General features: G+C 38.8%; 1 protein-coding gene across 1 annotated transcript in view; it reads left to right on the top strand.

The window, feature by feature from the left end:
* CEP192 (centrosomal protein 192) overlaps positions 1-22,009 on the top strand; it is a 128,356-nt gene that overhangs the window by 162 nt on the left and 106,185 nt on the right. Inside the window, exons 2-7 of the mRNA XM_077778236.1 lie at positions 570-740; positions 6,277-6,444; positions 7,197-7,322; positions 14,684-14,859; positions 17,667-17,719; positions 21,089-21,209. Coding sequence (XP_077634362.1) covers positions 631-740; positions 6,277-6,444; positions 7,197-7,322; positions 14,684-14,859; positions 17,667-17,719; positions 21,089-21,209 — 754 coding nt within the window. The 5' untranslated portion in view covers positions 570-630. The remainder of the gene's footprint in view (positions 1-569; positions 741-6,276; positions 6,445-7,196; positions 7,323-14,683; positions 14,860-17,666; positions 17,720-21,088; positions 21,210-22,009) is intronic.

Genomic DNA, 22,009 nt, shown 5'->3' with positions numbered 1-22,009 from the left:
GCCGATAGGGCAGTGTCGGTTGGGTCGGGGTCGGGCGCGGGGCGCAGGCTCCGGGCTGGGGACTACAGGGCGCTGGCTGGAGCCCGGCGGTCATGTTCCGTCGGCCCTTTGTACTCAGCTCTGCCGCCACGCTGAATTCCGCTCAGTGAGTTTAATTGGGCGCCTCTGAGAGTTTTGCTTTGAAAGAAACGGGTTTTGATTTTGGGGATCGCAGCTTTGTGTTCCTCACCTTCCACATGGTGATTTCCAGGGACCAACGCGCTCTGCGCTTTGCTCTGGAGTTTCTTCTTGCAAAATGCCCTTGACTGGCGGTGTTTGCTTCGTGTGTGTCGTGATTGGCGGCTGTTTCTCCTTTTAATCCAAGACTGACCACGGAGTAATGTTGTTAAAAAAATGTAGAGGGTTCCGCCAGTGTCACCCGATTTTTCACATTTTGTTTTGGTTACTGCTAGGCCGCGTTCACATTTACTCCCAATACCTTTCCTACATTCCTTGCACCTGATTTCTTTATGAAGAAGAAAAAACATAGTGTTTAATATCACTATACTTTTGATTTCTTTTAATTTCAGAGTCTGTTTAGTAAAACATGAGGTCCCTTTCGAGGCAGTCGTATGGAGGACAGCTGTTTTTATGAAAGTATCTCCGTTTGCTGTTACCATTTTGAGGTCATTCGACTGGAGTTTTTACTGCTCCAAAATAAGGTTTTTCACCGAATTTCAGTTTTGTGATCAAAGTTTACGGTAAGCTTTGAAAAGTAATATATGAAATGCCTACCTAATTACAGATTATTTAACACCAAGAGTAAATAATGAATGTTAGGGAAGCTTGACAGCGAATGCTTTTAAATGTTTAGTTGTACATGTAGATTTCCAATTAATGATCTATATAAATGGATTTTATATACTCAGAACTGTAATTAAAGTAATTAAATATTAGTAAACTCAAATGTGAAACTCAGATGTGAAATTCTTGCTTTAAGGAAATAGCAAGAGAAATCCCAAAGATAGATATTTAGTTCAGATATAGTAAAAGGAAAGGTAATGTTATATTATCTTCACTTTTAGGTGATGGAAGAAGGATGGCTAAGCAGTATAGAGGGAGTTTAGGGAATTTTTCCTTCTAGAAAAACTTTAGGCATGTGGTATGTCCATGGATGGTTTAGAACAAGTGTACTTCTTTCTGGAAACGAGAGACAAGTATTAGATTACATCTCGAGGAATCTTCCCCTGGCTTATATTACCACTGCTCCATAGCAAAGCTCTATCCCAGCGCTTAACACTGTCATAATTAATAGGTATCATAATTGATCATAATTGTTAGGAACTGTCAGCTCCCTGAGGAGAACTCTTCATTTTGCATTCCCAGCGATAAGTGTGTTTCATGGTTTGCATTTGATAGTGATTGTTGCATGAATGATCTTTGCTTAATATCTGAGTTTTGTTCGCTTTGACACTAAGGATAAATCCTTAAAGAATTTGGTATATAATGTGGTTTACATATGTGTAAATGAATGAATAACTTAGTGATTGCAAGGTTGGATGTGGGGAGGCTACTTGGAAGACTTGTGCAATAGTTTAGATTAAAAGGTGATAGGTGGCAGGCGTTGGGAGTATAGAAGTGGATCTCAGCTTTTCCAGAGATCTATTTGGAGTTAGAAGCATTGGAATTTTATAATTGAGAAAACAAGAATAGAGATATGATAGGTAAAACTAAAGATAATAGGAAGAGTGGGTGGAGGAAAGGTAATGAGTTTGGTTTTATATTTGTTAACTTTGCAGCACTTAAGAGCCAGTGAGAAGTAAAGTAGATGTCAAAGAGCCATTTGGAAATAGGAGTCTTGAGCTCAGGATAGGGAGGTCTTGGCTGAAGGTGATCTCAAAATGAGGAAGATGGCGTTAGTGCAGAGGAAAAGACTACTCTGGTGCATACTTGCCTGGCTGTGAATCCTCTGATCCCACTTGTGCTGTGTGGCCTGGAAAATTCTCATAATTCCCTTTCTTGGCCTCAGTTTTTTCAGTAGTATGGATAATGACTACATTGCAGATTTGATGCAGGGATTAGAGAAATGTATATAAAGTACTTAGTGCATTATTTTATAATAGAGTAGACACTATATGTCAGCTAGGTAGCTAGGGGGTATAGATTATTTCTTTCAACTCTTTTTTGTTCCAATTCATATTCCTAACTCTGTGTAAGTTACGGAGGATATATGGGTGAACAAGACTGACATGTCCCTAAGAAACTGATATCCTAAAGTCAAAGATGTTGTCAGACATTCATTTATTTCATAAATATGTGCTAGGCGTTATTATAGGCTTTAGTCGACAGTGATGGACAGATAGGCAAGGCCCATGCTCTCAGGGAAAAATATTTTTAGTGGGGGAAGAAAAATATAAAAATAATGATGAGTCCTGGAAGAAGTTAAGACAATTGTGAGAGACTTTGGGGCTACACTTGATTAATGATGCGGAATCACCTCTTACAAGGTGACATTTAAATTAAGGTGAATGTTAAGAATGAGCTAGCTTGTGCAAAGATCTAGCAGAGTCCTCTGGGCCCCAAGGTAGGGATGGGCTGGAGTGTTACAGCAACAGAGACACCAGTGTGAGTGAGCCTCTGGAGTGGAAGATGGGGTGGCTCCTTGAAAGTTTTCAATAGGGGTATGGTGCCTGGTTTGTATTTAATGGTCGCTTTGGCTACAGTGTGGAGAATTAGCTATAGGGTGGCATAGGGAAGTATGGAGACTGGTTGGGAGGCTTTTCAGTAGAGGAGAGTGGTGGTAGCAGACACAAAGATGTAGAATGATTCAGGGTATGTTTGGGATATAGACCTGTTTTGCCTTCAGGAATGGGCTCCACCAGTGGATATGTTCTATTTGGTAACGGTGTTTCCTACCAGATTGAAATGTGTTCAAGTGAGGTCTGTAACTTTTAGTTGATATCTGCTTGCAGTCCTATTGTCTGGTAGTATTTTGTAAGATGTACATTGCATGACATAAGATCTGTGATCAGAGTAGAGGAAGAAGATGTCAAGTGAGATATAGAAGTTGTAATTTGGATTCTTTTAAGACACTTGGCTGTGAAGAGGAGGTGAGAAGCTGGTGGCAGGAAGTACTAATATGGGATGGTTTTGCACATGTTTATAGAAATCAAGAAAAGGAAATAGAAATACTGAAGAAAGGAAAATGCTGGGGTGTGATCTATGAGAAGGGTACTTACGTAATAGTTGGTGATGAATTTGCTGTGAATTGACGTAGTATGAAGACATTCATTCATTTACTCAACAAATTTATTGAGGATCTACTCTAGGTAAGGCACTGCTTTAGATAGAAATTCAGTGGCAAAATAGGCCAAGTCTTTGCCCTCATGGGGTTTGCATTCAAGTATGGGGAAAAAAACCCCATTAACCAGGTAAAATTATACAGCATGCTGGATGGTGGTCAGCACCACAGAAAAAACAAAGAAGGGCAAGACAATTGGAATTGATGAGGAAGGTTGGTGAGTAAGACCAGATAGGTAAGTGGATTTTACACAAAGCCTTGAAGTAAAAGAGCAAGATGTGAGGCTATCTAGGTATCAGTGTGCTGGGTGGAGGTTAGAGCCAGGGCACAGGCCCTGAGGCTGGAGCCCCGGTGAGTTGTTGGATAGCAGGAAGGTTAGGGTGGTGAGGACGGAGTGAGCAAGGGAGAAGAGTGGTAGGAGATGAGCTCAGATTATCCAGCCCCTTATTGGCCATTATAAGCATTAACTTTTAGTCTGAATGAGGTGGGAAACCAGTAGAGGGTTTTGGGAAGAGTGACAGTATTTGACTTATTTTATATGGATAATTTTAGTGTGTGGGGAATAGACTAGGGGAGGAAGAGTGGAGGTGTGGAGGTGGTTGGAGGGCTCTTGTAAGAATCTGGGCAGGAGGTGGTGGTGGCTTGACCAAGGTGGTAGCAGTGGAAATGACAGGTTCTGGTTATATTGTTAGGTATGGACATTGGGATTTGCTGAGGGATTGCTTTTAGGGTGTGTGTGTGTGTGTGTGTGTGTGTGTGTGTGTGTGTGTATTGGAGGTGTTGGTTAGTAATCACTAAGATTTCTGGTTTGAGCAACAGGAGAATGGATTTGTCATTTTCTCTCTCGGGAAGCCTGCAGAGCAGGCCTTCTTGAGGGGGTTGGAATGAGATGGAATCAAGATTCAGGTTTAGGTGCCTGTTAGATATCTAAGTGAAAATGTTTAGTAGGTAGTTGCGTATCTGAGGTTCAGGGGAGAGGGCCAGCTGGAGATACAAATTTCATTTTATATTTAAAACTGAGGGTTGATAGGTGGAAGAAATCCAGGAGCAAGTCCTGGACCCTTCACTGTGTGGAAGTCCAGGAGGTAAGGAGAAACCAGCCAAGGAGAAGGAAAAGAAGCACATGGTGAGGTTGCAGAGCCCAGACAGCTGTGTCTTGGAAGCCAGTGAAGAAAGTATTTCTATGAGGAAGGAGTACAAACAATCTCGTATTGGTACGTCAACAAAGATGGGACTGAAAATTGACCATGGGATTATTGTGGCTCATTGGTGATGTTGACAAGCATTTTGATGGGGTCGGGGGGGCAAGGGCCAGTTCGCAGTGGGTTTAGGAAATGGCAAGGGTGAAATCGGATGCTAGTAGTGATTCCCTTTGGAGGAGTATGTAGTAAAGGGAGTGCAGATGCAAGTGGTGGCAGCTGCAGGGGGACAATTGGGTATGAGAGAGAGGAAAGCTTTTTTAAAAGATAGGGAACTAACAGCATGCTGGTGGGAATTGACAGAATATTTGATGATGTTTAGTAGGGCCAGTTGCTGGAGTGGTTGTTGCTGCATTGGTGATGGGGTAGGATCAAGTGTGGGTGGTGGAGAGGTCAGCTTCCAACAGGAGCATGGATACTTCACAGTCAGATAAGTTTTATAGCTCTCTAATGAGTTATAAATGTTTTTGACTTCACAGAGTAGGTAAGTTAGCCCATACCACCTAAAAGCTATACTTCAGTGCATTTGTCATTGGCCCCAGCACAGTCCATCATTGTCTTCTATGTCACCAGTAGTGGTACTCTTGGAATATCCTTCTAGACATTAAGCCCTGTCCCTTCCTCTGCCATAGGCTGCTAGGATCAGTCCTTCCCTAGGCTGCAGAATACATTCCATACTTCCTAATATACCATTTAAGGCTTTTAAGTCTGACTTCATAGTTTCATTCACCATGTTATTTTGTACACCCTTTCCCAAAACACATTGGTAGAGCACCTGGCTATCGCCACCACACACTTAGTATTTAGAGTGGATTTTGGAGTCATACCTGGGTTTGAATTTTACTAATTGCACAGCCTTGGGTAAATTTAGCTAATTAGTCCCATTGTATTTCTTCATCATAAAATGGGATGAGTTAAGGTAGTAGGTATGCAATAAATCTCAATTCTCTTTCTCCTTTGCTAATATTTGTCATCTTTAAAAGCCCCCTCATCTATAAAAGTTCTGCTAATTCTTCAAGGTAGAGGGCCAGTACTCTTATTTATTGAGCCTTTCCTGATTTAATTTTTTTTCCTGAATTCCATACAGCCCTTACATGATAGACACTCTGAATCATTTTTGAGATTAAATCTCCTGAGTACTGTGCTCAGGGTCAAGTAGAACCAGTAGCCAATGTTGGTTGGAGGCTCTCAGTAGTACAGAGTCTGTATGAGTGTTTTCGAGTTAGTCCTTTGTAGACCACTTTCACTATTTTTGCCTTGTCCATGTGCCAGGTATACTTTATATAACGTATTTTTCTTTGAGTGGATTCCCTTTTTAAGCTAACGTTTACTCGTCCTTAACAGTAATCTCTGAAATTAGGGGCTAGATTTTGCTGGATCAATTTTTTTTCTGTTCCGTGTTAGCATGAGTACTTAACCAGTAAACTTTTAAGCACTCCTGAGATCATCTGTATACTCCTGCAGGGTTGTCTTTTTTGCTTCTTTACTAAATAAGTATGGCAGTTGATATTCCTTGCTATAACAAACAAGAGTACATTAAGCTGTGTTGTATTTTGTTATTATGTTAATTACAAAAAGATAGTTTGACATTTATATTCCCAGCTAGGAAATAGCAAAGTATTCTGAGAATTACTTTACTGATCAAATGCTTGCTGATCAAATCCCCTCTTTGTGCTGTTCCAAAAAAAATGACTTTTTCCCTGAGATTTATCAATTTTCTAAGATTTATAAGACTTTTAATCATTTCAAAAAGTTTTATAGTAGTAACTGATTTATAAAAATCTTTTATTGTTGCAGTAAGATGGAAGATTTTCGAGGTATAGCTGAAGAGTCCTTTCCAAGCTTTTTAACCAATTCATTAATTGGTAATAGCGAGATTTTGGAAAATGTCACTCTTTCTTCAAATCTTGGCTTGCCTGTTGCGGTTTCAACACTTGCTAGAAATAGATCTGGGACTGATAACAGGTAATCATCATTTGAAAAGGTGATTTTTTTGTTAAGGCCTAGAATGCCTGTAATACATTGATACTCTTGTAAAAATGTCTCAGCCATGCTTGAGCTTTTGCTTTATGTATATTGTATATACATAAATATATCACATAAGTGTTCGTGTGTATTATATATATTCATATATATATATAATTGTTATAAAAATTTATTGTGGTTTTCCTTATTCCATTGCCTTCATCACTAGCGGGTGGGTGGATTTGGAATTGAGCACCAGTGACCTTTCGGTTTACTAATTGTTTTTTCTACTCATAGTGTTTTGGATTTGTATTAGTTCAGCCTTACTGGTAGCTGGTAATTTGAGTTGTATTTCCACATGTGATGTGTACGGTACATCCACCTTGTATGATATGTAAAGTTTGCCCATACTTAAATATCTAACTACTTTCCTAAACATTTGGTAAGAATCCTTATCTTTACCTTTGGAATGAAGGGGTTGAGTTGACGCTTTAAAAATTTTTAGCTTTAAGATTTCTGTGATTCTTTTGTTTAGTACACACACACACACACACACACACACACACACACACACCTCGTTGCTGACGCACACATATTTAGAGCTTTTCATGTGGGATGATGATTTTGAACACTGGAAGCCCTATTTGTTTTCATCCCCCTCAGCTGGTTTTATGGTCTTGTAGCCCAATGTCACAGTGAATTTTAAATGTGCATAATTTAATTATTAACAAAAAAATTTTGTGTGTGTATAGGTATTCTGATATCCAGGCATCTTATTTAGTAGAAAGGAAGTTTTCAGTTCCATCTGAGTCCTCTCCTAGTAGCCAGAGTGAAGCTGAATCAAGAGAGAAGTTACAACTTAGCTTCCAGGATGATGAGTAAGTTCATACCTTTGTCTTGTTTTTGCTATCCTAAAAGCAGGTCTCATTCAGTCTTGTGTAAAATGAAAGTGTGACTCTGTCTCTGAGTAATTCTAAGAATCTTTAAGAGTTTTCTTTGTATAATTTTAATCACAAACATTTTTAGTCTTTCCAAACAACTTTTCTCATTCCAAAAGTAATACATACTCATTAAAAAAAAATAGAAAATACAGAGAATTATAAGGAAGATAATAAGTCTATAATCTTACTAATGAGACTATTTTTCTATAACCTATACATATATATTAAATTGTTTTAACTGTACATACTATTTATAACTTTTAAAAATCACTGTGTTCCTCTTTCAATTATAATTAATGTAGGTATGTGTCATGTTAATGGCTGCACCATGTTAGGCATTTAGATTATTGAAATTTTGCTATTATAAATTTGCTGAATTTTATTTATACATATGCACACCTAGTAGATTATTCTATTCAGATAAATTCCTAGGATTGAAATTGCTGAGTTAATATTTAATTTAAAGACCGTTACAAATCACCACATTGCTCTTTAGAAGATCTGTACCGCTTTATACTCCCGCTAGAAGATGTACATGAGAATGTCTACTTCTCTGAGCTCTCTCCAACATTTGGTGGTATTATTTTTAATCCTAGATTTTAGAAGTAAAAAAATTTGTACACATGCATAAATGCATAGAAGAAAATCTGGAAGGCTATAAACCAAAATGTAAATGGTAGTTATCTCTTGATGGTGGTATTACAGGCATTCTTAAAGTTTTCTGTGTTTGAATTCATAATGGAGTATTTATGGAATTGAACATACTTTAATGTTTATTCATTACTTATATTTTTGTTGTGAATTGCCTGTTGGTAACATTTGGATATAAGTGCTTTCTATATATTAAAGATGTTAACTCTTTGTAGACTCATTCATTCCATGTGTATTTTTGACCAAGTGCCTACTGTGTGCCAGGTACTTCTCTAAGTACTTGGGAAATACCAGTGAACAAAACAGACATTAAACAAAAAGACATTAAAATATATAGTTTCATGGTATATTTGAAGGGGAAAATGTTAGAAAAAAATAGAACATGATAAGGGGAGTAATTGGTGAGGCTGAAGGGAGTGGTCAGTGGGGGGGTCTCATTGAGGAGGTATAAGATATGAGCAGATACTTGAAGCAGGTAGTTGGCCATGTAGATGTCAGGAGTAAGAGGATTTCAGGTGGAGGCTGCACCAGTGTAAAGGCCCTAAGGTAGGAACATACCTAAGTTCAGTCAGCAGGAAAGAGGCTGTCTTGGGGTGAGCAAGGGTTTTGAGAGAGATGGAAACCATTAGAGGGTTTTGTTTTAAAAGGTTCACTCTGGCTACTGTGGGGGAATATACTGGAGGCAAGTCTGGAAGCAGGAGGCACACTTAGAAGACTGGATTATCAAAGGGGTGAGGTAGATGAAGAGAAGAGCACCACGGCCTTATGTTGGGACATGTCAGCGTTAAGGTGGGAAGAGGAGAAATAGACACAAAGATTAAAAATTGGTGGCCAGAGGTAGGAAGAAAGCAGTATCTTAGAAGTCACTTAAAGAACATCTGTGGAAGAAGAGAGAGAGATCCAATTGTATCCAAAAAACTGAGGACGAGGAAGTGACCATTGGAATTAGCATACGTTAGGTCATAGGTAGCCCTGACGGTTTCAGTGGAAGTAGGAGGCACACTAGTGTAGGAAAGTGAGATTAAGAGAGAATGGGAGCTTAGTATTGGAGATGGTGTGTTTTGCTGCAAAAGGCAACCAAGAAGCGGGGCTGTGATAGCTGGTGAGTGTAGTAGGTCAAGAGAAAATTTTTCTCTTTTCTTTTTCATGGTGGGAGAAGTTACTGCAAGTTTACATAGAGATAGGAATGATCTGGAAAAGGAAAGTCTGATTATATAGAAAGAGAAGAAAATTGCCAAACCAGTGCCTTTGCATAAATAAGAGAGGCCAAGATCTAAGGTGCCATGGAGGAAATGACTAGAGAGGTAGGACCATGGATAGTTCCTCTGTATTGCAGGTGGGAAGGCAGGATATATGGGTACTTGTGGTAAGAATCTGAATGTTGTCTTTTCAGTGCTTAGGGTCTCTCAGTGCAGCAGGAGGCGTGGCCATCAATGGAGAATGGAGGAGGAGAAGTAGAGAGATATATAAGCAGTCATGGGAGTGCGGGAGCATGAACAGAGAGGGAAATAGTGGGATTGTCAGACAGCATCAGGAGTCCCACTCGAGGGTCATGGTAATGAATTTAGTGTGATTGTAATGTTTTCCGCAACCACATTCAGCTGCAGGGGTGCTGGCAAGGTGTGAGGAGCGAGTTGGGTTTAACTAGGCTTGTAGTGTAATGAAAGCAGTGAGGGACAAGGAGGTTGAGGATGTGTGATGATTGGCCATGGGAATTGGGTTAAGGAAGAGGAAAGGATAGCAAAAGGATGAGGGAATGTGAGATGTGGTGGTATGAATGAATTGGGGGGCTTGGGTTGCGTCGGAGCATTATAGAGTTGAGGTACTAAGGCAGATGACATGAGGGGTTGGAGGTGACTCCAGGCCTGGAGACTCTAGTGAAGGTGATCTGGAAGTTGTGCTGAGGGGACATGTTGATGGAGACACACATTCCATCTCTACACCCAGTGATTCATTCCAAGGCTGTGGGAGAGGTGATGGTTCTCATTTACCAGTGTTTAGGGAAGGCAGTGTCCTCACAGGACATCTGGTTTTCCCTAAAGCGGTGAGGTGAAAGGGGGTGTTCACAGGAGTTCAGGAATAACAAGATTTGGCTGATCCTGCACTGTACCTCAGAGGTACAGTAGAAGGGTTTGTTTGTTGGGGACCATTGGTGGTGGGGGATGTGCTTGTGGATCTTCGAATGAAGTTAGCCCCACTGAACTGATGTTGGTGGTGAGAAAGTGGATGTGCGGAGAGGGGAGAGAATATCAGAAGTAGACTCTTTATTATTTGATGTGGGCCTGTGGGCCAGGAGATCTGGAAGTGGTCTTGTTGATCTCTGTTAATGGAAGATAGGAGACCTGGTGAGGTCAAGTCCTGGGTACAGTGTACTGGCCTTACTCTAGACTTTCGATGGGTGGAGGTGAGTGCTTTGGGGCTATTCCTTGCCTTCACCGAGTAGTCTGAAAATCTGGGTGATTGTCTGAGAGCCAGACTTCTATGTTTCCTGTGATGGTGGCTCCACAGGCTGCAGAGCCATGTTTTAGTCCACATGTGAAGGATGGCTTCTGTGGCTCCTTCTGGGGGAGGGTAGAATTTATGTTTAAAAAATATCCTTATTCTAACTGTGGACTTAATGAATATTTTAGCTGAGATAAGATTGAAAGATGAAAATAACTTTCACAAAATTTTGAAGGCATAGCTATGTAGTGTGAGAAGCCTGATGTCATTTTGATCCTTGACCCTTTGTGTCTGAACTTTTTTCTCTCTGTAAACNTCCAAATTCTAATTTCCATCAATCCAGAAATTTGTGGCTTTAGTTCTAGATAATTATTACTTGGGTAATTTTCTATTTTTCTTCTTTACTGTTTTGGATTGCCTGGTTTGTTTGGATTGGATTTTTTCCTTTTCCTTTGTTTTTGTTTTTGTTTGTTTCAGTGCAAGCGATGTTCTAGATAATTTTTTGCAACCCTTCTATTAAATCATTTGGCAGTCATAATTTTGAGAGCTCGGTTTTGTTTCCCCCTCTTAAGTTTATTTATTTATTTTGAGAGAGAGCAGGGGAGGGGCAGAGAGAGAATCCCAAGTAGGCCCCATGCTGCCAGTGAAGAGTCCAGTGAGGGGCTTGAACCCACAAGCCATGAGATCATGACTTGAGTGGAAATCCAGAGTCCAATGCTTTACCCACTGAGCCACCCAGATGCCCCAGTCTTTCATTTTTTATAACAACTCCTTTTTGTGGATGTAATAGCTACTTGAATGTTTTCTGAGAATACTAATTGAGAGTTTTCAAAGTTCTATAAATTATTCCTTGTCTCTGGGGTTGTTTAGTTTGTTCATCTTTATTTTTATCTCTCAAGCTGCTCCTTCTCCTGAATCTGATTTATGGCTGCCTTCTTGGTTGCTAGTATGGGCTAGTGGGTATCCAGGTCTCATTTCTGTTAGGTCTTTGTGCAAGCTGAGCAGTGATCCTGGCTGGCTTCACTTCAGGGTGAAGGCTGGGGAGTCTTCTGTTCATGCCAGCTGTTTGACACTGCTGTCACCACCATAGCTTCATTCTGCACAGGTGTTTCATATGCCTTGTGTGGAGAAGAGCCCTCCTAGGTGTGCAGTGTCATGTTGACACTGCTGTTTTGTTTGCATGGTTTGGGGAGCAGGAGTGGAGTACTGCCCAGCGCAGGCATCTGGTAGACTTTCAGTCAGCCCCTCCCTCTGGACTCCCTCTTCTTCCTCTTCCCTCCTCCTGCAGTCAGGAAACATTTCTGCAGTTCTTCCTGGTAGATTTATTTTCTGCTTCCGGGCCCTTTTGTTCTTGTTCTGGACCACAGCTTTCTTTTCTCCTGTGAACCCCATCTGCTTTTCAGATTCGAATCTAGCATAAGCTTGGGCTAAGACTGATAGCTGTCATCCAGATTGCTTTACTTGTATAAATGTTCTTACTGTTATTTTCACGCACTCCTAGGTATTACTCTTGCCACTTTTACTTGAAGCATATTTGACTTAATTTGAGCATTTTTAATGGGCTAATAAAAACAAGTGATAGCTATAGTTTTGAGGAAGTGGATTTGGGAGGAAGGTGATTAACTGGCTCTATTATAAAGTTCTAATGGCCACATTGCAGTTGACCCTTGAACTGCATTGGTCTACTTATATGCAGATTATTTTTGATAAATATAGTACTATACATGTATTTTTTCTTCCTTACAATTTTCTAAATAATATTTTTTTCTCTAGCTTTATCATAAGAATGCAGTAAATAATACATATACAAACTATGTGTTAATGGACTGTATATGTTTTTTGTAAGTCAACAGTAGTTGAATTAAGTAGTTAAGTTTTGGGGGAGTCAGAAGTTAGACAAAGATTTTCAACTGTGTAGGAAGTCTATTCCCCAACCCTTATCTTGTTTAAGGGTCAGTGTGTATGCTCTTCTTGGAGTGGGGGCCTTTAAAATATGAAATGAACCTGAATGTCATAACTTCTTTCTTATTTAATTCATGTCACTGCCTTGCCTTCCTTACCACCTTTAAAAAAATTTTTTTTTTAATTCTTGAGAAAGTGCGAGCGTGAGTGAGGAAGGGGATGAGAGGGGGGGGACAGAGGATCTGAAGCGGGCTCTGTGCTGACAGCAGAGAGCCTGATGTGGGGCTCAAATTCACCAGCTGTGAGATCATAACCTAAGCCCAGGTCAGATGCTTAACCAACTGAGCCACCCAGTTTCCCTCTACCTTTGTTATTTTTAATAAGTCACATAGAGACCTTTATGGTCTTTTTTTCCCTTTCATACGCTCATTTTATTTATTTGTAATATAATTGACATATAACATTATACTAGGTGTATAATGTAATAATTAGATGTTTGTATGTATTGTGAAATGATTACCACAATAAGTCTAATTAATATCTGTCACCTTAGTTACAGAAAAGCTTTTTCTTGTGATGAGAACTTTCAAGATTTACTCTTAACAACTTCCAGATATGCAATATAGTATTATGATAGTTATCATGCTATACATTATATTTCCATGACTTACTTATCTTATATTTGGAAGTTTGTATCTTTTGACTCCCTTCGCCCATTTCTCCTACCCTCGATCCCCCACCTCGGGGAACCATTAATCTGTTTGCTGTACCTATGAGCTTAGTCTTTTGTTTTTATTTTTATTTTCTGCATATAATGAGATTATATAGTATTTGTCTTTCTCTGTCTTACTAACCATAATGCCCTTACAGCCCATCCATGTTGTTACAAATGGCAAGATTTCTTTCTTTTTTATGGCTGAACAATATTCCATTGTGTATATATATCACTTTTTCTTTACTTATCCATCTGTCGATGTACACTTAGGTTGTTTCCATCTTGGCTATCATAAATAATGCTGCATTGAACATGGGGGTGCCATATATCTTTTTGAGTTAGTGTTTTAGTTTTCTTTGGATAAATACCCTGAAGTGAGATTGCTAAATCATACGGTAGTTCTATTTTTAACTTTTGAAGAACCTCCGTACTGCTTTCCATAGTGGTTGCGCTAAGTAATATTCCCAGTTTATATTCCCACCAGCATTGTATATCCGCAGCAATACTTGTTATTTCTTGTTGTTTTTATTTTTTTTTTAATAATAGCTATTATAACAGGTGTTAGGTGATATCTCATTGTGGTTCTGATTTGTATTTTCCTGATGATTAGTTGATGTTGAACATCTTTTCATGTGCCTATTGGTCATCTGTCTGTCTTCGGAAAATATTCAGATCTGACCAGTTTTTAATTCTATTGTTTGGGTTTTTTTGTTTTTTGTTTTTGTTTTTTGGGTTTTTTTAAATTGAGTTGTAGGAGTTCTTTATACATTTTGGGTATTAACTACTTATCAGATATGATTTGCAGATATTTTCTTCCATTCAGTAGATTGCCTTTTCATTTTCCATCAAAGAGATGGAAAAACTAGGAAGTAAATTAGAGTTGTGAGTTGCCTCAGACACAGGGGGTTAGCACTTGGAATATATGGAAGGACTATCTTCATTTCATTCATCCTGGCCAGATTTAAGCCTAACCCTAGATACCAGTTTGTCAGATGATGAATTTATTTCATTTAGCAGCCTTTTTCTAAAAAGTTCATCCCTACCCCTCCTTTTACTGGTAGAAGACTGTGGTGAACTGCATCAGACCCAAGAGGTTTTGTAGGAGATTGGGAGGAAAAAATTGCCATTGAGGAAAAATACTGTCATCCGTATATATTATAATAGAAATATGAAGATGGGGACAAGGCCAGTGGCAGGGGCTAAAAGTAATATAAGGCATTTAGTAATTCAGAGAATCAGCTTTTTGGCAAATATATCAGTATTGTTTAAGTCTGTCTTGTTTTTAGAAAGCTGTTTTTCTCTAGACATGGTAGATTCAGAGATACTTATTTGAGAAAGGAAAAAAACCTCATCTTACCACTTGCAAGACAGAATAGCAGTATGATACTATGTTTGATTTTGGTAGATTGTATATCTCTGGACCCAAAATGGTGGTGCACCAACAGTGGAACCAATTATAGTTTCTGGCTGGTCCTAAAAAATTTTCTTTTCACTGTATCCATTTCTTTACATAACTGATTAATGAATACTTTATTGATTTACCCAAGGTCACTAACTTCGTCATTATTCTGTTCCCTAATGAAAAAAGTTCTGTCTCTAAGAAAATGAATCCTATAGAAAGTCAACATTTGTCAGATACTGTTCTCGAAGAGTCTGCTTTGCAAAGTAATATAGCAAGAACAGAAGAGGAGCAAGCTAAAGCTGAAAAACCCTTTCAGAGCCAAGATCATTTTGATAGGATTTTACCACTGGAACAAGTGCAAGGTACTGAACTTTTAGAAATTACTTCTTAATGTATATATTTCAATTTCTTTTCTCTTTTGTCTATCTTTGGTATTTATCTTAAGCTGTGATATGGAAGCTGAAAACACTTAAGGCTTGGCATTTACCTATTAATAGTTTTACAAGAAAAGATCTTTTAATCTCTTAATTATCTTTACTTATCTGATAAAGCTGAAACCTCCTTTCCTTTGGAAACCGTGCTGTCAGATGGTCACAGCACGCTTTGTGCAAACACACCTTTCACATTTGCCACTCCAATTAATTTATATTTTTACCAGCAGTCATTTGTGTTCCTAAACTTATTTTTATATACACTGGTAAATTATAAATTCTAAAAGATTATTATTTCCAAGAAAACCAAGTTGAATGCTTTGGAGTCATTTGAACAATTGCTATCAAATTGGATCTGGGAAAGAAACTATAAAAATGTGGAGAAGATTGTAAAATAAATAATTTACAGACTGCTGCTTTCAGATTGCTTCTAAGTACTCTGTGTTCTCTTTCATCAGAGAAATTAAAGCTAGATATTTTATTTTATTTTGTTTTTTTACAAATAGTTTATTGTCAAATTAGTTTCCACATAACACTCAGTGCTCTAAAGCTAGATATTTTAAACCATGCATTGTAGGCTTATGTAGTGAAGTGAAGATAGCATGTAACTCCAAATGGTTCAGTGCTTCAAAGGCCTTGCTTGAGCCTATATTTTAGGATTGATGAATGAATGCACACTTTTATGTTTATGTTAAAAATCTTTTTTTTAAATGTTTATTTTATTATTTTTGAGGAGGTAGTGAAGAGGGGCAAAGAGAGGAAGACAGAGGATCCAAAGCGAGCTCTATGCTGGCATCAGAGAGCCTGGTACGGTGCTTGAACTCATGAACCATGAGATCATAACCTGAGCCAAAGTCAGGCGTTTAACTGACTGACCCTCCCCAATGTCCCTGTTTATGTTAAAAATCTTAAGAGATGTTTGTATTTCTCTTGATGAAAAACATCAAATGTGTATGAACGTAGTGAGAATGGTATTAACTCCTCAAACTCACAAGCGATAAAAGAGAAAATTGATAAATTGGACTTCATTGAAATTGAAACCTTTTGTGCCTCAAAAGACTTATTAAGACTGTGAAAAGGCAACACAAGGATGGAAGACAGTGTTTGCAGATCATATGTATGATAAGAGACCGGCATCCAAAATATATAAATAAGTCTTACAACTCAGTAAACAATAACCTATACTGTAAAATGGGCAAAGGATTTCAATAGATATTTGTCTAAAGAAGTTGTACAAATGGCCAATAAACACATGAAAAGATGCACAACATTTTAGTCATCAGGTAAATGCAAATCAAAACCACAGGATAATCACTTCACACCTACTAAAATAGCTGTAATCAAAAAGTTGGAAACAGCAAGTGTTGGTGAGGATATGGAGAAATTGAAACTCTCCCTTGCTGGTAGGTATGTAAAATGGTGCAATTGCCGTGAAAGTAGTTTGACAGTTCTTCAAAACATTAAACATAGCACTACCATATGAGCCAGCAGTTCTAGTCCTAGGTGTATACTGAAGAGAGTTGAAAACATACGTCCACACAAAAACTTGTACATGGGTGTTTATTAAATACAATAGCTAAAAAGTAGAAACAACTCAAATCTCTATCAACTGATGAATGGATAGACAAAATATAGTGTGTCCATGAAGTGAAGTGTTATTTAGCCATAAAAAGCAGTGAAGTATTGATATGTACTATAAGATGGATGAACTTTGAAAACGTTAGGTTAAGTGAAGGAAGACAGGTACAAAAGACCACATGTTGTAAAATTCTGTTCGTCTGTAGGTATATCTATAGACACCAAATAGACAAATCAGTAGAGACAGAAAGTTGATTAGTGGTTGCCAGGGGAAGGGGAACATGGGAAGTGACTGCTACTGGTACAGTATTTCTTTCTGGAATGATGCAAATATTGTGGCATTAGCGAGTGCTAATGGATGCACAGCCTTGTGAATACACTAACAACTGCTGAATTGTACACTTTAATTAGGTGATTTCATGGTATGCAAATTTTATATCTGTTAAAAAAAAACCTCCTGTACTTATCCCACAATCTAGTATAAGATTTAGTCATACTTGCTTTATCTCTTCTGTTTTTTATTACCTTTTTTCCTGATATTTTAAAATTCCAAATGTCATTTTATTCGTACATAATTTACTGTGCATCTCTAACAATACAGATACTTTCTTACATAACCACAACGCTATTAACACTGCTAACAGACTTGACAGTTCTTTTATTATGTAGTACTCTAGTCCGTATTCACTTGCTAATTATCCAGGTTGGTTTGCTTGAATTGGTGTCCAAAGACGATTACCTTATGTTGTGGTATATTTGTTGCTGTGTCTCTTTAATCAGTGCCTTTTGACTAGGTCAGTCTCACCCTATAGATTTTCCATATGGTTAGTCATGGTGTCATTTTTCTTGTTTCTCTGTTCCTGTATCCTCTGTAAAGCAAAAGTTAGCTTAAAAGCCTTGATTAGATACATGCTCAAGTTTTTTTTGGCATATGTATAATTTTTTATACTTCCCCCACCCTAACAGTGTTTTAACTGATCAAATGATAAGTTGCTATACCATCATTTAAAAGTAAAGTTCCTATACCATCATTTAAAAGTGCTCTATTCTCCTTAAAGGGAAAAAAAATGTTTAGTTCATTAATTTGCTATTTTTAGGAGTTGTTGGGTATTTAGTTGGTAAAATAATTTGGTCTCAGTTATATTTGTTTTCTCCAACAGACTCACCTATTGATTTTTGTTTACAATCGTGGATGAATAATAAGGAGAACAAGGTAATTGTGTATATGTTATCAGTTTCTGGAGGGTTAATGGGACAAAGTTACTATTTCACATATGTATGTACTAAATAGTAATAATATTAGAAGTCTTGTACTTATAAGTAGCAGAAGGCCATGTTACTGCTTCAGGTAACTAGGAACTGAGTAGTGCTGGTCCAGAGCCTCTTGTGTCATCAGGACTTTACCTCTGCTCTACTTCATTCCTTGCTGGCTCCCTCTACAATGATGGCTCCGGGAGGGTAAGGGTTTCTCTCTCTCTCTCTCTCTCTCTCTCTCTCTCTCGTTTTTTTTAAATGTTTTATTTATTTCTGAGAGAGAGAGAGAGGCAGCATGAGCAGGGGAGGGTAGAGAGAGAGGGAGACACAGAATCAGAAACAGGCTCTAGGCTCTGAGCTAGTTGTCAACACAGAGCCTGAAGCGGGGCTCGAACCCATGAACCGTGTGATCATGACCTGAGCCGAAGTCAGACGCTTAGCCAACTGAGCCACCCAGGCGCCACTCTCTCTCTCTTTTTAAAGTTTATTTATTTATTAAAATTTTTTTATTTTTATTTTTGAAGCGGGGGACAAGCAGAGAGAGAGGGACAGAGGATCCGAAGCGAGCTCCACACTGCCAGCAGTGAGTCCAGTGTAGGGCTCGAGCTCACAAAGCATGAGATCATGACCTGAGCTGAAGTTGGACACTCAACCAACTGAGCCACCCAGGCGTCCTCCCCCCCTTTTTTTTTAATGTTTATTTATTTTTGAGAGAGAGTGAGCAAGAGCACGTGAGGGGCAGAGAGAGACGGGGACAGAGGATCCGAAGCAGGCTCTGTGCTGATAGCAGCAAGACCAATGTGGGGCTTGAACTCATGAACCACGAGATCATGACCTGAGCTGAAGTTGGTGCTCAACCAACTGAACCACCCAGACACCCCATGTTTGTTTATTTTTGAGAGAGAGAGCGTGCACGCATGAGCAGGGGAGAGACCGAGAGAGAGAGAGAATCCCAAGCAGGCTCTGCACTGTCAGCGCAGAGCCCGACACAGGGCTCAAAGTCACGAACTGTGAGATCTTGACTTGAGCTAAAATCAAGAGTTGGACACCTAGGATCCCTAATCGACTGAGCCACCTAGGTGCCCCCTCTGCCTGCCCCCCCCACATATATTATTAATCATGATCAAAAAAGAAAATCGTGATCTTTCTTTGAGGGTAAATTAAAAAAGAAAAAGACGACAGTTCTAATGAGCTCACTTGGGTCATGTGTTCTCCCTTTTGTAAATCACTGTGCCAGTGCGTAGGTTGGAATAAAACACTCTGTTGAGCCAGGACTTATGTCCATTTCTGTGTGTGTGTGTGTGTGTGCGTGTGTGTGTGTGCGCACGCACATATCTGTGCACATGTGCATCAGTGTATATGTATATATGCATAGAGAAGAGCGCGCTGACAGCCTCACCATGTCCACGTGATGTAAAAAGAGATGGGCTCCTCAAAGGAAGAGGTGCTGAGCAGAGAAACAGTTCCAATTCCACCATAAACAGCAGGGATTTCAGACCTGGAGTCTCATATTTATGAATTTTTTTTAATATATAAAATATAAACAAAAGGTCTAAAGAGTTATTTCTCTGTGCTTTGTACGGCTTGGCAATCTGTGGCTTATTGTCCAAATCCAGTCTGCCTGTTTCTGTAGTTTTATTGGAACACAGCCATGCCCATTTGTTTCTGTATTATTTAGGGCTGATTTGTGCTACAACAGCTGAGTTGAGAAGTTGTGATAGAGACTGTAAGGCTGACAAATACTGAAATATTTTGCTTGCTGACTCTTTCAGAAAATGTTTGTTGACCCCTGCTCTGTACACTTGCTCCTTATATGTAAATAACTACTAACGGCTTTCAAATTTGAGACACACTTTTTCGAGGAAGTTCAGGTGTAGTCAAATTGAAATTAAGTCAGAAAGCATGATTTCCTGCACATTTAGAAAACATGGTTTCTGAAGGGAGAGAACATAACTTTTCTCTTTTTTTTTTAATGTTTCTTTGTTTTTTGAGAGAGAGAGAAAGAGAGAGGGAATCTGATGTAGGCCCCAGGCTGTGTGCTGTCTCAGCACAGAGCCCAATGCAGGACTTGAACTCACGAACTGTGAGATCATGACCTGAGCCAAAGTTGGACACTTAACCGCGACTGAGTCACCCAGACGCCCCTATAACTTTTTATGGTAGCAAATTTATTTTTTTTTTAGGATCATTGAAGAATTGACTTCCTAAAAATGTTAGAAATCATTGATAATAAGAGAAGAACCATAAAGTTGGAAAGCAGCAAAACAAGTATAAGAACATAAGATGCTTGATAAAAAGGAGATGATGAAGTGCCAGCAGGAGGAAAATAAATATATTAGAAAATGTAGACTAGAGGCAGCTACTGATATATTTGATGTGGGGGAGGGGAAGGGGGAGAATGGTGAGAATAAACTCCTTTTTATTTTTCATTGAAGTATGGTTGATATACAGTGTTATATTAGTTTCAGGTATACACATCGCGGTTCAACAACTCTGTGCCTTATAAATGCTCCCCAGCAGAAGTCTAGGTATCCTCTTTGATCATGCAAAGTTATAACAATATTATTCTCTATGTGGTATTTGTCATCCCTTTGACTTACTTATTTTATAACTGGAATTTTGGACCTCTTACTCAACTGTTTCACCCATTATTCCACTCTCCCCTCCAGGACCCACCAGTTTGTTCCTGTGTTTGAGTCTGTTTTTTGTCTGTTCATTTGCTTCTTTTAGATTCCACATCTTTAGACTTTTATAAGCACAATTCAGCACTGTTCTCTACAAGTATGCAATTGCATGGAGAGGCCAAGTTTTTATCTTAAAATTTATTGTGCATTTTGCAATCTAATTTTAAAGATGGTATTGTCTGATATATGTTTAATAGGATTGTGAAATAAAATTGATATTTAGAAGGCAATGTTACATTTTACTCTGGGCCTTGAATGCCCTTAGCAAACTGCTGTGTGCCCTTAGGGTTATGTGGTTGAGGAACAGAAAAATCTACGGTTCCAATGTAGGCTGTGGAGTCCAAAGCAAGTCTGTGTTCAAATTCATCTGGGTATTAGTATACTGGCTAGAATACTAGGTCCTCGAGCACATGCACACAATTTAAGATGTTAAATTTTAACACTATCTCATTGGGTGGTCCAGGGGAGGAAGGTGGCATGGGGGCAGGAAGAAAATTACTGGTTCATAATAACACAGCTAGCCCTTTATTACCTAAATTGTGAATTACAAATACTGAGCGCATTGGCAGTCTTTTTTGTAACTTTGTGCTGTGGTCTTCAAAGAAGTGAGTTTGCTTCTCTTACTTGTATTTTATTTCTTACAGATTGTTATTCCTCATGCTGGAAAAAAATTTGAAGACAAGAATCCAAACAGTGACTTAAGCCACACAAGTTTACTAGAAAATGAGAAACTTATGTCATTGACAAGCTTGGATGATTCTTCTGGTATTTTAAAGTGACTTGTGTTTTTCTAGTCCTTACCTTGCTGCTCCATGTCTTTCTCTTTCTTTGTTTCAGTAGTTATTATGCCAGCTTTTTGTTTCTTTGCCTTCCTCTTTACCTCCTCCCTACCTGTACTCAAATGAATGGTCACTTCTGTTGAGTGATGGGATTTTTCAAAACTTATTTATTATGAATCCAGAATTGGGGGAACAATGAAATATTTAACCTCTGCTCTCTGAAAGTTTTGCCAAGTAAGAAAAGAGATGCACAGCCAACCTTCTGACTACCTCAAATATATGTCAACAGTACACATTGTACTGGAATCATAGGAGGGTAACAAAATAGTTCTGATATTGAGGAAGGTAGCTGTGAAGCTTTATTAAAAAGGGATGCAGGGCACCTGGGTGGCTCAGTTGGGTGAGTGTCTGACTTCAGCTTAAGTCATGATCTCATGGTTCGTGGGTTTGAGCCCCTGTTGGGCTCCGCACTGACAGCTCAGTGCCTTCATTGGATTCTCTGTCTCCCTCTCTCACTGTCCCTTCCTTGTGCATGTACATACATGCTCATTCTCTCTCAAAATAAATATTTAAAAAAATTTTTAAAAGGGAGGGGGATGCGTTTTTTCTCTCTCTTGAAGAGACCTGTGATAGGCCTTAACATAGATCTGGGAAGAAAAGTATATTTCAGGAAGCTGGGACAGCCTCTTGTAAAGGCCCTAAGGTGGGGTCATTTTTGACCATATTTGGAGACTAGCCAAACCCTTGTGGTTTTGTGTGGCAGGTTTATAGCACTTACAGGAGGCT

The sequence above is a fragment of the Crocuta crocuta genome, unplaced genomic scaffold (genome assembly GCF_008692635.1).
Source record: "Crocuta crocuta isolate KB4526 unplaced genomic scaffold, BGI_CrCroc_1.0 scaffold26, whole genome shotgun sequence".
In the NCBI taxonomy this organism is placed as follows: Eukaryota; Metazoa; Chordata; class Mammalia; order Carnivora; family Hyaenidae; genus Crocuta; species Crocuta crocuta.
Note: the sequence above shows the minus strand (reverse complement) of the source record. Positions and strands in the feature narration are given on the sequence as shown.